The sequence below is a fragment of the Lissotriton helveticus genome, chromosome 6, assembly GCF_964261635.1.
Source record: "Lissotriton helveticus chromosome 6, aLisHel1.1, whole genome shotgun sequence".
NCBI classification, from domain to species: Eukaryota; Metazoa; Chordata; class Amphibia; order Caudata; family Salamandridae; genus Lissotriton; species Lissotriton helveticus.
Window position 1 is genome coordinate 1,996,456,459 of NC_136067.1, and position 17,977 is coordinate 1,996,474,435.

At 45.5% G+C, this 17,977-nt stretch overlaps 1 protein-coding gene across 1 annotated transcript in view; it reads right to left on the bottom strand.

Annotated features, from left to right (window-relative positions):
- Positions 1-5,101: 5,101 nt before the first annotated feature.
- LOC144761997 (fucolectin-like) overlaps positions 5,102-17,977 on the bottom strand; it is a 1,241,072-nt gene continuing 1,228,196 nt past the window's right edge. The window contains exon 6 of the mRNA XM_078647164.1: positions 5,102-5,639. Coding sequence (XP_078503290.1) covers positions 5,471-5,639 — 169 coding nt within the window. The 3' untranslated portion in view covers positions 5,102-5,470. The remainder of the gene's footprint in view (positions 5,640-17,977) is intronic.

A 17,977-nucleotide genomic window follows, 5' to 3' on the forward strand; every position in this document is an offset into this window, starting at 1 on the left:
TCCAGACGTCTTTGGAGTATAATGGAAAAAGGGGTCTGAGTGAGAAAGCACGACTGAGTTACTCTAAATGTCTTACGTTAGTTTTATCGCCCTTTCCAAACACGTTGGGCGCCATGTAGTGTAGCTCCTATTTTCCCAATAGGCTCTGCGCATTGGAATAGTACCTACAGCAGTAAAGGCCTAGACCAGACGTTAACTAGGTCTACTACTGTCGATACTAGACTTAATTTTTGGGTTTGCCAGCTAAGCTCAGAGTTCGCTAGAAACTTTCTCGAATGTTCAAGGAAGGAATTAACTCCCCTGATTAGACAAGAAGGGATTTAGTTTCTGACAACCATAGAACATGACAACTTTGCTCTCCCCTAATCAAGAGTCAATCTCGAGAGTCGTGTGAGCACAAGGCAATTATTTTACTCAGTCAGTACGTGCATTCTTAGTCTCATCAGAATGTAGAGAAAAGGAAGAGACGGGCGTGTTCAATAAAAAGGTGTTATTTATTGATCAGTCTCTTTTCTCATACATGAGAAATGGATCGATATTATTGCAATACTTATAGTTAAGTAAAGTGCATACATTAAAAGCAATAGTATAAAATAATACTGTAAAAACATTGATATGGTTTCTGAGCCATATGATGTTTAAAAATGATTAAAATATATTTACATACACATATACATTTGACTAAACGTACTCAACTGGTGTTTCTAAATGCGCCTACCCCGTGTACCTGACCTAAGTCTAATGCGTGGGCGGGAATAGAAAGTTACAGTTTAAGTTAAGTTTGTTTTTGCCAAGTGAATAACTAAAGAATTCTCTGTGAGGGGTTATTCAGTTCTGTACCTGGAAGTTAGGATGAATGAGGAATGGTATCTCTTTCTCTGCTCTCGATATTCCAGGCTGCCTGCGAGGGCTGCCCAGAAGCGCCGGTGCTGGGTCTCTCGGCTTGAGATAGCAGCGCGTCTCTCAGCGCGTCAGGAAGGCGGGGCTGGGCCAGCGGGGTCTGCTTCTGTTCTCGGCTTCGGCAAGTATGGCTGCTCCGTCTTGTCACCACGCGTGTGTTTGCATAGGGCAAGGTTGGCAATATTTATACCTTAAAGGTGCCGAGATTGACGTAAGGATGGACATAGATACGTCAATAAAGATGTCATACGACTTGCTCGTTAGCACATTCTTTACTAAAGTTCTCTGTGAAATCAAAGCAATGGCCGCACGGATTTTCCAGGTTGTCATAGGTTTGATTTGTTATGAGAACGTCGTATGCCTTATCAGGGGCTGGAGGAATGTCGCTTGTCTAATTAGATCTCAAGCGTTATGACCTAATCAGATAACACGTTCCTGTGCCGTAGTGTGACTGCGTCAGATAACGGTATCTGCATCATGGGGGTTTCTTGCCTCATGGGCTGACTGTTAGTTAACTTGATAGTTAGTTTAACCAAAATAGGGTCAGGAATAGGGGGACTGATTCAGAACCTATAGAAATACACGACACTTTCTTGTGTTTTGGTTCACCCATTACACATTTTTGGTTTTTATTCTGATTATCCTATGTTTAGGGGGTGTTAGTCCCACCTAAGTTTCTAAATTTTTTTAGGTCTAAGTCCCATTTTCTTAGTACTAAGGGATTTTGTTGGGTTTTATTCCCATATACGTAGTCTACTCACTTCTTCTTCATTGTGATTGTTTTTCTACATGCTTATATTTAACTTTTTGGTGAGAAAATTGGTAATTCTGTCTTCTTTTGATGTTACAGTTTTTATCTATTTTCTTTTGTATTAATACTCTTCCTACCCTCATGTTGCAATTCGTTACCATATATTATTGAAGGTTAGACTTTGAACGCTATCTGGATTCTTATACTTGTGTCTATCCGTCCTACATTCCTGTCTGGCCAGTAGGTGTGTATGCCGGTTAGTCGTTGGTATTTTCAATCTTCATTTTCCTTTCTGCTATTTTCTTATCTTTCTTATGTTATTGAAGGGAGAATGGATAGGTTCTTATAAGTTTGCTTACTTCCTTTTGTCTTCCTGACGTTTTCTTGTTTCTATTTCAAAGGAGGATGGGTTTTATTCTTCTGTTAGTTTTATCTTCTTTGGTTCTTTCTTAACGAGGTTCTTTTTGATCCATGTTCTTTCTCTGTTTGTTTTCAATTCGGACAAAAGGGGAAATGTAGTATTCTAGTATCTTATTAATGTATTGCATAGTATCTCCTTCTCTACCCCAGCTTGTGGAATGTTCCAGCTATGATGTATTATAGAATGTTGGGACTCTGTGGGGCTGGAGATGACAGTTGGCACTGGGCTGAGCATCATGTCAGATGTTCCTGGTGGGGCCTTATTACCATCTTAACTGCTTAATCATAAATAAACATCTTTAAATCAACATCAGCGTGGACCTCATCACTACACAGTCACATTGAGGGAGCTGGGGTGTGATATTAGCATCCTGATGGCCCATCACCAGGCTGATGGGCCTTTTTGAGACAGATTGGGAGAAAGGATCTGACACTTGCACCTCAATATGGCAGTGCCTGTCCTCACATAAAGAGATGCATACCCCCTGTAGAATGTGTTGGGCATGTGGCGGGAAAGGCAAAAAAAAAATAAAAAATCTGAAAAAAAATAATGTTTGTACATAAAATTCTTCCTGCTTCTTCACTCCTTCTAGATCCAAGTAGTTTACAAATTGGAACAAACCATACCCGACGAGGAGCGGCACAGGCTGGGCAGGCACACAAGTGTGCCGCCGACTCCTCTTTGGTTTGGTATAGAGGACAAATATTATCATGAGATTTGGACCATCTTGGCTGTAAAACTTTGGTGGGCAATAAGCCCACCCTAAACTGGAAATACAATTTCCTATTGCATGGTTTAGCTATTATGTGACAAAAACCTTCAAAATTCGGTGACAATGTAGCTTCCAAAAATTTCCTGTTAGGGTAGATGACACACTATTGCTCAGTGTTTTTTGTGTGATCATCTCCCACTATTTTTCTTTCAGGATCTTTTTTGGGGGGAAGCTAGCTCTATCTGGTTCCTCCCATAGTGTTCTCATACCTATACTTAATAGGGCACCTCTAATTTATCTCAACCATCTTGTTTTATGAAATGTGTCAGCCCTGATTATGTCCAGAAAGCCTGTACATAATGATTTAATTCTGGTGTGGTCCAGAGCCTACGGCAGTATAGTAGAGGACGCAGTTTGGACACCTCAGCCAGGGGCCTCCTTCCTAGATCATGTAGTAATGGACACACTGGTGTACTTTGGGGAAGCAATGTGATGTTGCACATGAACTTATTTTCAGCGGTCGTAAGATTGACAAGAATTTCGTACCCCCTGAGCTGTGCTCCATAGAGTGCGGAGTTAACCACCTTCATATTGTAGACCTGGAGCACAGGGCTGATTGGTTTGGTCAATGAGGTATTAAACTCCCTTTTTAATACTCCGGACAAGTATCGGTGCTTGAGCGCTGCTAGGTCAATTTGCAGTTCCCATTTTAAATCACTTTGGATAATGACCCCCAAGTAGGTACATGCTTTTACTTGATCCAATGGACGATTGTTCATAACAATTGTAAATTTAAAAGTTCTATGAGGATTAAAAGAAATGAATTTTGTTTTCGACACGTTGACTTCCAGACCTCGAGTGGTGCAGGACTCCTCAAAAATGTTCAGGGCCGTCTGCAAACCACTCGGGGTCTTTAAAATGATCAACGTGTCATCTGCAAACATTAAAATCAGAATTTTATTACCGCCTAGTACGGGTGCGTTGGTGAGCTCAGCTTCCATGTAGTCTTCAATACCATTAATGAATAGGGAGAATAAAGTCAGTGCCAGCACACAACCCTGGGGTACCCCTCTCTCTACTGGGAAATGGCCAGTAACCATCCCCAGCGAATTTTAGCATAGTTTTCTTCATGCAATTTCACACGTAATGTGAGTAAATGAGGAGGGTTCCTAATTTAATGCAAAAAAAAACATAGTTTGTGGTGCGGAACAAGATCAAATGCTGATTTTAAATCAACAAAGGTGGCGTACAAGCTACCATTGGCCAGGACCACCAATTCCCAGTACAGCAAAGTGAAGGTCAAGTTAAAGGATTCATTTTAAACCTGACCACAATCCACGGAAGCAATAACACAGAACAGGCACGCTGTACTTAGATAAAATATGTAAAGCATTTAGGAATACCCAAACTGTTAAAAAGTAAAAACCACAACATAAGAAAAATAGTGTATTATTTTATGATAAAAAATACCAAAATTTCAAGCAGGTGAACCAGAATTATGAATGGTAGAAGATTTAAGTAACAATAGTTCCAAGAGGCACACAGCACCAATGATCTGTGGTCGTTGGAGACTGGGACCTTGGTTTCTCCTTTGGATTTAATCTCTGATATGTTGGAATGAGAGAATATGACATTTCCATAATATTTATTAAAAGTTTGACATCACCATTAAGTGGACTTTAAATAAATATTAAAAATAGTTGTTCAATCATTTATTTAGCTGGTCCCTAACTGGAGATAGGAGAATGAATATTTAATAGGATTTCCTTAGTGTTTCCCTATGTGGCTCCCAGCCTCCAAACAGTGAAAATAACTTGTGGATGCTAGTCACAGTAAGGCCATGATAATGTTACATTTCTACATGTCCTTCATTTAACTACCATGTAACCTGCCTTGTGGGTACATAAAGGTGACTTGTTAATACTAAAAAAGAAGGGTTTCTCCTGTCAAAAAGGGATATTTTGTCAGGATGGGCTGCAGTTTTATAAACTTCAGTAGCCAGGCTACAGTGGCAAGCCTGGAGTCATGTTTGCATGAACACACTACTGGATGGTAAAGTAGGTCTGCATTCCATTTTACTTTCCATGCCATGGGAAAATTGTAGGCTACACAAACTATTGCCTTTCAAGAGTGTTAAAATTATGGCAATGAGTGCTTCGCCAATTTGACACTTTTTGTGGGTCAGACCATAAGCTCTGGACAGCTGTATCCAATGGTGCAGAGTCTAAAAACTAACAATAAAATAAAACAGTAGAGAAGGGAGTGGCACTCTAAAAGGGGCATTTTCTCACATCACATACAGGACAAGACAAATAGGTTGTGATTGGGTTAAGATTTATTACCATCTAGTATAGCCACTGAAAAAGTGGTGTTTTAGTGTCTCAGTTTTGTATTCAGTTTGTGGTTACATTACGAATACATCTATTAGAGAATATATCTACTAAAATGGAAAACCCTATACAGCTATGTATTCATTGAATTAAACTGAAAGAAACGTTTCAACATATTTTTGAATCAAATGAAGAAAAATGAATAATACAGAAAATGAATAACAAGAATTTAGGGCGGTAATTTGAATTAGCAGTTTGTTCTAACAAAATACAGAACAACTCATGTGTATTCAAAACATTGAATCAATAGCTCACTAATATGCAATTTTCTGTGTAAGTTTAAATAAATTTAGCTATTAGGGACTTGATTTTTTTCCTGTTTCCAGTTCAGCAAAGACCTGTACTTCGCAAAGCGTGAGGTACTCCTTTCGGCCTCGTATGAAGACGTTCACATAACGGCCCACCATTCCTTTGCATTGAAAGGTCATGGTAGCACCAACTGCGATACTGGAAATGGAGCCGCACCTGGGGAACCAATAAGAAGGCAAATCTGAATTAACTCATTGATGTTTGAAACAATCTGTCTTCCTGTGTTTCATTAATTTATCCAAAAGCTGTATGAGGATAAGCATTGACAAAGAGATTAGGTTTGATTTTTGAATTGTTCATACAGAGAGACTCATGACATACATGCACACATTGAACAGGCACACATCCATAGACTAACATATGTAAACCATTTTCTTCAAGTTCAAGTTATATCAGGGTCAAACTGCGACAATATATAGGCACAGGCACCAAAATATAATTGATCACTCATTAATGAATTAGATCAGTAAAGAATGTGGCCCATGTGTGTCAATTGGAGCAGTTTTTAAATTGTAAAGACACACTGTGTAAGTGTTTCGCAAGGTGTGCAAGATTGCATGGATATGAGCTTACAACAGGCAATGTTTCTTTTATCATCAGGGAAATCAACAGTAAAAACCGGCCCAGCAGACCACAAAACAGGTCCACAATCAACGAAACAAGCATTGGAAATGTCAGAATGTCTGTCTTAAAAGAATGCTGTGTGGTATGGCGAAGCATTACACGTAAATAGCATGGCAATTAATATGTATTTATGTAACAGAAAAGGATGGTGAAATAATTAAAGGGTTTGGTTAAAGGGTCATGTGAAAGTTGCATTGTCAAGCCTGAACTTAAAATCTATGTAGGTTAAAGACTGCTTTCCTCCCATCTGTGGTGCTGCCAGAGTAAAACAACATCAACTATCTAGTTATCTAAGACACTTTAATAGCATTGCAATCTTGTGTGTGCCACTGAAAGTCCAACTGAGACTTCTGGATAAATCAACAAAATTATCACAGCTATCTTGAGGGCAAGCACTTTTTTGTTGAAGCACACAAATTCCGTCCGATCAAAACATGCACTCCTGGCTCCCAACACATGGGAGGAGCCAAAGCCTCTCTCTTGTAATTCTCACATAGTTGTCTGCTGGCAGCAGCGTTGTCACGCCAGACCATAAAAACCAGCCCACACACTGATATGTTAGACCAACCCATTGGGCATTCCCTGATTGCACTATAGGCCAATACGACCCTGACTGACAAACATTTTAAATTACACACACAGAAGTACATTTACAGGGGTTCATGCAAATACACCAATAGCCGTAAATAATCCAATAAACCTACATAACTATGCAGCTAAAGAAGTGCGTCAGCAAAGCATTGCATGATGGGCCGTGGAGACAAAGTAAGATACATCAGGGGAGTTGTGGGATGAGCACCAGTGCAGCTGAGGGTCACAGCTGGTAAGTAGAGGGGGTTGTACAGCAAAGCTTTGCTGGAGAGGCATCTGAGAGGAGAACTAGGTGGTGCGATCTAGAGTAGCATGCAGCGATGTGCCTCAGGGGAGCACTGTATTTTGTGCCACATGGGCATGTCAGGCGCTGTGCATCAAACGTCACTAAACTTCATATAGGGATCTCTGGGTTTTGTGCATCCGAGGAGCAATGAATGATGTGATGCAGTATGTTGTAGAAGCGCCTGGTGAATGTGTATAAGGGTTGAGTTGTGATGTAAAATTTACATACAAAGTGTTGAACAACTTACTTACCTTCAGTAATGCCTTACCTAGTAGAAACTCTATCTAGCTGCAGATTCCTTACATTAAAATATTCACCAGGTGTCAGACTGAATCCCCAAAAACTTTAGCAGTCCCCATGCACACCTGTAGGTAGTGTTGTTTGGCTCTGCATGGAATCTGCTTGGTGACTATATAATCCTCCCTCCAGCATGCTGGCCTTAGTTCTTGACTGTTTTTCCACACCACAAGCATAGACCAAAATAAAAAGAAATGACTAGTTTTAGAAATGGGGTCTCTAGTTGGCAATGTCTGGTGCCAATGTCCAAATAGAGACCCTTCTACTAAGTTAAAAAATGGGTTGCCTCTTTTGACAACCCCTGCTCAACCCTGTGGGAACATAGCATGAGCAGTTAGGCCTATCTCAGAGGCAGTGTGTGAAACATTTATGACCTTGTAAAACAAGTCAGTAACAACACCACAAAAGGACACAACGCAGGTAGATATAGAAAAATAATATATTTATCTAACAGCTTAACTAGAAAATCTCAAAGCGTTTCAACAAGCTACAAAGCACGTAAACTAGAGGGACTCAAAAAGGCAATAACGTGTTCACCAGAACGTGATAAAGACTGAGTTCAAGGCCAGGGCCTATGCAACCCTTTGCGCACCAGGTATCTGCAGTTGAAATGGGACACAGCACGCAGCTTCTCGAACAAGCAGAGACGGTAACAGTCGGACTCCCAGCGACCACATGTCTTAGCTGCAGAGTTCCGCAGCATGCACACACAATGATTCAGGTATTTGGGGACAGACGGGCTCTCAGCGGCAGCAGTACGCGGCTGCAGCGGCCCAGGCTGGTGGTGGCAATGATTCTCGTCTTGCAGCTCTGTGGTGGGCTCACAGCGGCAGCAGCTCTCACTTTGCTGCGGCAGCCCACTGATGATAGCAACAAAGCTCGACAATGGTGAACAAGATGCGGGCACTTCGCTGCGATGGCCCATAGGACAAATCACACTGAGGCAAAGTTAGCAAAGGTGCGGGCACTAAGCGGCAGCAGCTTTCTCTTAGCTGCGGCGGCCCACAGGACAAATTACGATGATGCAAAAGTGCGGGCACTCAGTGGCAACAGCTCTCTCTTAGCTGCAGCGGCCCACAGGACAAATCACGATGATGCAAAAGTTGGCAAAAGGGCGGGCACTCAGTGGCAACAGCTCTCTCTTAGCTGTGGTGGACCACAGGAGGAATCACGATGATGAAAAGTGGGCAAAGGTGCCGGCGCTCAGCAGCAGCCGCTTTCTCTTAGCTGCAGTGGGCCACGGGATGAATCACGATGATGCAAAGTGGGCAAATGTGTGGGCACTCAGCAGTAGTAGCTTTCTCTTAGCTGTGGCAGCCCACAGGACAAATCACAATGATGCAAAGTTGGCAAAAGTGTGGGCACTCCGCGGCAGCAGCTCTCTCTTAGCTGCAGCGGCCCACAGAACAAAGGGTGATGCAAAGTTGGCCAAGGTGCGGGCACTCAGCGGCGCAACTTTCTCTTAGCTGCATCGGCCCTCACAGAATTTGCGAAGTGTCTGAAGATTCACATCCAGGTGGGCTCTCAGCTGCAGCAGCTCTCTCTTAGCTGCCGTGGCCCACACAAGTTCAGCAAAAGTTTCAAAAGTTCCAATTCAGGCGGGCTCTAGGCGGCAGCAGCTCACTCTTAGCTGCAGCGGCCCGCAAAGATTCAGCGAAAGTTTCAAGCGTTCAAATTCAGGCGGGGTCTCAGCAGCAGCAGCTCTCTCTTAGAAGCAGTGGCCCACACAGATTCAGTGAAGATTTAATAGGTTCAGTCCGCAGCCCTTACAGTGGAACTAGAGACTCCAGATTACTCGACGGAGGCCTCACCTGCAAGCAGAATTCTTCGCACAGGAATTCCGACAGCTGACGGGGTAAAGTCTAATGTCCCTGAGACTTCTGCAGGAGGCGCTCTCAATTCAGGCCCTTGGACGTTTCTTCTGCAACCTTGGTGAAATTTCAAAGTCCTTTCCTCTGTTCACTCGGACAGAGTTTCGTCTTGCCGTCCAGAAGGAACACACTTGGACAAAGTTTAAGCACAGCATTGTATACCTAAAAAGTCTTTGTTCTCTAAGGTCACAACTCACTGACTCCAGTCAGAACCAGTACGGTGGGGTCAGGGAGCACTTGGTTTATGAGGTGACATCCTGCCCTTTCAGCATTAGGGGGGCTGCTATCAGACACCCAGTGGGAGGTGGAGCCATCATTCACCTTGCCAGGCAAGGCCCTGCTCAGATCAAAGAGTCACCCCTCCCCATGTCCTAACTACCTATCTCTCTCTCCAGCCAGGTCTGACCCAGCTGGCCCTGCTGCTCCAAAACCAGATGGCCAATACACATACTCGCAAAGCCTACAGTAACGCTTAGGCAAGAAACTACAGCATTATCAGAAGAGGCATTTCCCAAAATGGGATATATTAATGGTCCTTACTAACAGGTGTCTCTCAATGTCCTGAGCATAAAAATATCAAACTCGAAGCTCCTATCATGTTCCTGGGGTCAGATAGGAAGATAGAAGGTAATTCTCAACTGGCCCATTCTAGCCTATGAGAATGGATCGTTTCACAGTAGCGACAGTGAAATGGAGGGTAACTCACTATCAGAACATGCTACTCAGATCTAGGCATTATGGTTATCCTGATTCAGACAGTCATCTTTACACAGGGAGCATTCACGCTGTGGCACTGATTAGCGGTGGCACAGAGCCCAGAGCATCTAAATCCAGCCAACATAAAAGTGGGGAAGAGAAAAGAGTCAGGGGGGCCCACGCCAATGATGCCAGGTCTAACAACGAGTGTGCCAGTATGAGGTCCAAAAGGATCTCCTAAGTGTTAGATACACAGTTCGCAGAAGAGGGAGGATGGGAGAACCGGTAAGGAATCTGTGGCTAGATAGTCTCTACCAGAAAGGCATTACTGAAGGTAAGTGACTAGTTCATCTGATAAAGACCTCTAGCCACAGATTCCTTACCATAGAATTGATACCAAAGCAATCTCTCCCCAGAGGTGGGTCTGCTGGCTGTTATATTAAAAAGTCGTTGAGGACCGAACTGGCAAAATGCCTATCTCGCTGGACCTCACTGTCTAAGCTGTAATGTTTGACAAACGTATGCAGTGAAGCCTACATGGCTGCTTAACAGACGTCCAGAACAGGGACGCCTCTCGCTAACTTAGTGTTTTGCAGCCTTAGATCTTGTTGAATGAACCTGCATGCCCTCATGGTGTTGCTTTTTGGCCATGGTGTAGAGAAGATGATCCAACTAGAGATGGTTCCTTTGTGAACTGCCTTGCCTTTCTTCATACCTTAAAAGCCCACAAAGAATTGATCATCCACCTTTAAGTCCTTGGTTTAATCAATGAAAAATGATAGCACCCTTGTTGGGTCCAAAAGGTGGAATCCCTTGTCTTCCTTGGTGTTATGAGGGGGAGCTAAAAAGGTAGGCAATGTGATGGCCTGCCAGACATGAAAAGGAGTAATCACGTTTGGTAAACAAGTGGTACGGGTCGTAAGGACCAAATTGTCTGAGAAAATGGTTGTGTACCGGGATAAACTGAAAGAGCCTGAAACTCACTAACCCCCAAGTCAGATGTTATTGCTACAAGAAAGAGTGTTTTGATGGTCACCAGTATGAGAAGGCAGCTGTGCATGAGAAAGGTGAGAACTAAATTACGTTCACATTGGGTAGAATAAAGGACCTAGGAGGAAACTTGTAAACCTTTTAGGCAAAGATTCGCAACAGGTGACTTGAACAGGAAACTCTTTTCCTGCAACCACAGGAAGGTTGAAATGGCAAAAAGGTACCCTTTAACTGTGCTCAGAACAAGGCCTTTCCAGGCAAAAGATGAAGCAAACAAAAGGACTTCAGACACTGGTGTAGAAAGAGGATCAACAGGTTTGGTACCACACCACAAAATACAAATGTGTCCCATTAGCAGGTGTAAATTATTTTCCATGCGGGAACGGAAGGCGGCCAAGATAATGTTGCACACTTCAGGAGAGAGATCAAACACCCTCAGCTGTTGTTGCTCAGTCTTCACGCATGTAGTTGGAGAGTGTGCATCTTCAGGTGCAAGGCCTTGCCCTGTTCCTGCGAAAGGTGGTGAGACAGAATATCAAGTCCCAATGTGCCCTTTAGACATGAGGCCTTGCAATCTGCAGGTTGTAAGTTCCACATTTATCTGACTTAGCCGCTATCATGGTGACCCTCACTCAGAGGGGGCTGGGGTACTAACCAGTCTAGATTAAAACATCCTGATGTGCCCTTTGCTAAACAGCCTGAGCCCCAAGCACCACTTGGCCTTACTAGTTGTCACTTTCCACCTTATCCCTCCCCCCATACATCTGGACTTTTTCCTAATGCTTGAAGCTGCTAAAACCATCCAAACTAATTTTGATCTTATTTTAATCAATTTTAACTCTGCTCAGATGGTGCTGTGACCCTCTCCAATAAATAGTATGGATTACATTAATTTAAAAGCCTTATTAATAATGTGCCAGTCGTATTAATTGTCATTTTTATGTGTAACTGTCACATATAGTTCTAGACATGTAATGATTTTAATTCATCGAACATTAAAAAAATACTGATTACCTGATTGCCAGGTTGAATTTCTTTGGGCACCGCCGATAATTTAAGCATCTCAATTCCAAGCAAAACATTTACTTTAATGATAGGTGTAAAGCCAATTAAAAAAATCTTCAACGTGTAACCTTGAGACTGTATGAGAGGAAATCAGTTTTATCGATTTTTGACCATGCTTTTAGCATTATCTTTTCAACTGCTGAATACAAGGGTAATGAATCAGTCTGTAGGTTGATACTGGGCAAACAGTTGCTCCTCTCGAACTGGATCTGTGTTCTGAAATTCCAAATGCGTGTTTAATATGTTTCCTCATGAGATCTCTTTCTGCAGACTCTATGTATCTACCTTTGGGAATGTCTTTCATTTTAAGGTTGAGCCTAGCGTTGCAGCACAGGCGCTGGTCGCTTTGCGAGGCATGCAGTATTCAATATAGCGTGGAAGGTTTGTGGGAGCTCTGCCCACTCCCTGCCCATCTTTTTCATTTGCTTAGGTCCTAAATGCTGCCTTCCGATTGGTTTTACGCTGGTTAGTTCCTCCTTATGATGGGCATGTCGTCATTTGTATACTTCCATGGCTACCGCCCCTTTACTTTCAACACAGTTTTCTTTCTGTATCTCCCCCCTCCTGCAGTCTGTAACATCTCGGTCCCGGCCCCGACCCCCGCCCTCCAGTTCATGCCTTTTTGCCCACCCACAGTCCCATTTCCAGTGCAATAGGTCTCTTGAAAATGCGAGTCCTATGGCATTGGAATTGCTTGCTTTATCTTTGGAAGCGCGGCCCGCGCTAAACAATAGCACCTGCTCGCCTTTTTTTTCATCTGAGTACCAGGCAATGTCACTGTAAACGGAGTGGTACTTCTTCAGATATACATGCAGTGTTAGCTGTTGGATCTGTTGTGCAGATGTTTGTACTTTGAAAGGAAGGAGTGAACAATCAGTTGATCTAATTCAAAGGCAGTTCTCATGCAGGATTTTAGGAATATAGTGGGAAGAGACGTTTTCAGAAAGTATGCAATCTGAGGATATAGAAAGTAGAAAAATAGATGGCTGTAATCTGTGGGCAGGCGCTATGTCACTGCATCTTTATATTTCCCTTGGCCAGTGACGGCGTTGAACAGTTTCTCCGTTGAAAGATGACATTTATTTTCATGATCCATAAAGAAAAGGGCACGTCATTTGACGCTCAGAAACCAAGGTGGGATGCCATACCACACTTGCCACCTCTACTGATAGAATCTAGGGTCTTTCTCTTTAAGCACTGTACATTCAACAGATTCCTCAGAGTTGGACAGTGTGACCAAGTGAACCCAGCAGAGAGAGCAGGGAGCAAAGCCGTGCAGTCGAGTAGTGCTTGAAGACAGTGACATGCGTCTCTACGCAGGTAGGTTTGCTGATGGAGAGATGCGTTTGTAGGCAACGACCAGTTTTAACCCCTCTAAGGCTACTGGGTGTCATGACCTATTTGTCATGTTTCCCTCTGTTTGCCTTCAATGGCAGTTTCCACTGGCATTAACACCGTTGTATTCATATTGGCCACATTTGCCACTGCATCCTTCATGACTCTTACTGGCATTGGTCTAAACAGATGATCTTTGCTGCCATCCTGCACAACATCTGGTGTACACCATTAGTGCGGACTCTGTATGCCATCACCTTGAACTGATAATATACATGTAGAAAGATGGAACGGCAAGAGTGCTATGTTTTCATGCCAATGCATGTTCACCACTATCTTTTCATTCTGAAAATTCATTGCAGCCTGGCAGACATTGTCCTGCAAAGCTCATGTCTTGTGCCCCTGTTTAAAGGATCCAAGATCAGCCTTGTGTTTAATTTGCCACCATCTTTGAGATTCTGAAACCCAACTGTTCCATCCTTGGGTGTCTTTGCTAAAGTTATATTATCTAGAAGCATATGCAGTTCTTCCACGGTTACTGTGATTAAAATGTACTTTTACTTAATGAGTACCATGTGCAATAGCAACTTGGCTTTTCTTATTTTAGATGCTGCAGGATGGCATTTTTAAAGGTGACCAAGGTTTACAGCCTGCAAGGAGGGAAACTATGAGCCCCAAAATGCTATGATTACTCCGGGTAATCACCTTTACTCTTAGTCCTACTCGTCCTCGACCCAGTCATCACTCATGAGGTATTCCACAGACAGGACACAAAACAGGAAATGCTTTTAGGCTCCACCCCCCCTCCTGCCAGGTGCTATATCATACCCAACCACCCGAAGCACATCCTGACACACCAAGCAACAAAGGCCTGGACAGGGAGGGAGGGTGGGAAGTATGACTGGGTCAAGGACAAGTAGGACTAAGAGTAATGGGGATTTCCCGGAGTAATCATAGCATTACCTCTACGTCCCTCGTCCTCGACCCAGTCATCACTCAAGAGGCATACCAAAGCAACGCCCAAACTGGCCTTTGGCAACCTAACACAGCAAAACACAGACCCGACACAATGGAGTGCAGTCAGTGAAAGTTTAATAAAACACACAGAAACAGAGTGGGGGGCCCCCCATAGCCTGCAACACCCCACAACCAAAATTGTACCGGCCAGAAAGGGCACAATTCAACTGGTAGTGTCTCACAAACGTAGACTCGGAGGCCCAGGTCCCAGCCCGACAGATTTAATCAAGAGACACACCGTGAAAAGCAGCCCAAGAGGCAGACACGCCCCGAGTGGAACGGGACTGAACACCTGCCGGACAAGGCAAACCAGCACCAAGATAAGCAAGAGTGATGACAGCCTTAATCCAGCGACCCAAAGTAAGCCTGGAAGCAGCCTTACCCTTACCAGCCAAACCAATTGTCACGAAGAGGGATTCAGAAGAGCATAACCCCTCATATCGAGCCACCAGAGATGGTGGCCGGGGGAATTGGGCCCTGCTCCTACCCCAGTCGCCGAGCTTAAGAACCTCGGGGTCTGGTTGGACCCTTCCCTTACGTTTGTGTGTCACACCAAACGCACGGCGGCCTGCTGCTTTGGCATCCTGCGCGGGCTCCGTCCAGTGCTTAAATTCTTCGATGCTCCCACCAGGCAACTCATGATCCAAGCCACAGTCATCTCAAGGCTGGATTATGCGAGCTCCTTACTGGTTGGTCTGAATCAGGCGGAGATTGGGCGCCTACAACGGATTCAGAACGCCGCTGCAAGAGCGGTGGTAGGCCTCCCAAGATTCTGTCCTACCTCTAATACCCTGCGGTCATTGCATTGGCTACCGGTGGCCCAGCGGATCCAGTTTTAAGGTCCTCTGTGTCGCCTATAAAATTCTGAAGGGGTCCCCAGCAACGATCTCTATGGCCCTTCTCGCCCACTATATCCCAGCTCGACTCTTAAGATCTGCAGACCTAGAACTAGCTGTCGTGCCGCGCTTCAAGCGGAGTCGAGCTGGAGGACGCTCGTTTCGAGTGCGTGCGGCGGTTTTGTGGAACTCCCTGCCCCCGGCGATTCGCGCTATGAGGGATCTGTTTTCTTTTCGCCGTGCGGTGAAAACTTTTTTATTCCCTTAGTTTTTCTTTATTGGTTGCTTATTGTTTAGTTGTGTTGTGCAGCTACCTTGTCGGGCGCCAGGACGCTCCTTCGCTGGAGCATCTGTGCGCCAAATAAAAACGCATAACATAACATAACATAACATAACATAAATGGACAAGGCACGCTTCAGATCCAAGGAATGAAGCAAGAGCTCAGAAGGAGAAGGACACAAAGAAGGTAGAACCAGCTCCTGAGAAGAGTGAAAACGAGAGCGGACTTTGGGGACAAACCCAGGATCCAAAGACAGCATCACAGCATCATCCAGAAAATGCAAAAACGGGGGAGAACAACGCAAGGCCATGAGCTCCCCCAGCCGGCTCGCAGAAGTGATAGCCACCAGAAAGGCCACTTTGTAGGACAAGAAATTAAGGCCCACACATTCCAAAGGTTCAAAAGGGGAAGACTGCAAAACACCCAACACCAAGGAGAGATCCCAAGGGGACACCAGAGAACGAACAGAAGGTCAAGAGAGAGAGAAACTCCGAAAAAAAGGTGAGACACCAACAAGCCATCCGATGGAAGAAAGGAATCCGGGTCCCGAAAGGCACGGATAGCAGCCCATTGGCCCCGCAAGGTAGACAAAGCAAAGCGCTTCTGAAAGCCATCCAGAAAAAAATGAAGAACAGAAGACACAGGGCAAGAGGAAGGAGACAGACCAGAGGAGGAACACCATCCCGAAAAAGAAGACCAGTGCTTCGAAAAGGAAGACAAAGTAGATGGCCTACGAGAGGCCAGCATCACAGAAATTATGTGGTTGGGCAGACCACAGACCCCAAGAGACAACCGTTCAACCTCCAGACCACCATGGTGAGGTGGACCAGAAGGGGGGACGGGGACCTCAGAGGAGAGGGGTAGCCGGGCAGAAGCCAAGGAGGGCCCACCGCCAGGCCCAGCAACAGAGGAAACCAGGACCTGCTCGGCCAGTGCGCAAGAACCACCACCACCTGAGCCCCCTCCCACTGAACCTTCAGCAAAAAGGCAGGAATCAGAGGAAAAGGAGGAAATGCATAGAGAAGCCAAGGAGGCCACTGGAGAGACAAGGCATCCACCCCCCAGACGCCCACCTCCGGAGACCTGGAGCAGAACAGGGGAACCAGTGCATTGGATCAGGAGGCAAACAGATCCAGAACTGGAGTCCCGAACCTCAGGCAAAGCAGCCGAAAGGTCTGGGGAGCCATACACAGGGACAGAGACGAAGGGAACCTCCGGCTCAAGGAATCCGCCACCACGTTTTCCACACTCCGAATGTGCTGAGCAGACAGGGCCAGAAAATGTTGCTCCGCCCAATCCAAAATGGAACAAGCCACCAGATTCAGGGATGAACTGCGGTTCCCCCCCTGGTGATTGATATAGGCCACAGTCACCGTGTTGTCCGATCTCACCAGGACATGGCAACCCCTCAGATGAAGATGGAAAAAGCGAAGCGCCCTCTCCACTGCAGACAATTCCCTCCAGTTGGACGACCTGCGTGACTCCGATGGGAGTCAACAAGCCTGTACTGCCTAATGGTCCATAGTCGCACCCCAGCCTGAAGCGCTGGCATCTGTGGTCACACCCAGAGGAGGAGGCAGACGAAAACACATCCCCTTGGAAAGGTGGGAAGAATCCAGCCACCACTGGAGAGCAGACACAATGTCCAGAGACACAGGAACAGCATAATCCAGGACAGGAAAGGGAACCCACCTCTGCACATGCCACAGCAGAAGGCGCCGATGAACCCTGGCCCAGGGAACGGTGAAAACAGACGCAGCCATGTGGCCCTGAACTTCCAGCCACTGCAGGAGGGGAGCCGAGGCTTGCGACAACAACTTCCTCAGCAACAACTGAAGGCGACGAATCCGGGCGTCCTGAAGGAACACCTTGCCCAACACAGAATCGAACAAGGCTCCGATGAAGGTCCTCCTGGTGGCAGGCTCCAGGTGGCATTTCGGCAAGTTGATCAAGAACCCGTGGTCCCTGAGCATAGTCATGGTCAAGAGAAGGTGGCGAGACATGACCTCCAGAGATGGAGCCTGCACCAACCAATCGTCCAGATATGGGAACACCGACACCCCCAGGAGATGGAGATGCGCCACCAAGGGAGCCACTACCTTGCGGAACACCCTGGGGGCAGACCGAAGACCAAAAGGAAGGATGCAGAACTGCCAGTGCTGACCCTCCTGGCAGAATCACAGGAAACGCTGATCCCTCACAGCCACAGGGACGTGCAGATACGCATCCTGGAGATCGAGAGTGGAGAACACCCATCCGGACTGGATCAGCGGATAAACTTTCTGGAGAGTCTCCATCTTGAACGGGATCTTCTTCACGAACAAGTTCAGACCCCGAACCCCCCCGTGATCTTCGTCACCACAAAGATGATGGAGTAGACGGCCATCCCCAGCTCCTTCTCTGGAACAGGGACAACCGCGAGCTTGCTGACCAAAAGACGAACACCCTCCAACAAGGCCAGATGGCGGGATGCATCCAGAGAAGGGATCACCACCACCCCGGAGGGGGGGCAAGAACTCAATCCGGTAGCCCAGAGATAAGACATCCAGCACCCATCTGTCGGAGGTCGTCAAGCGCCCAGCCAGAAGGAACCTGCGAAGTCTCC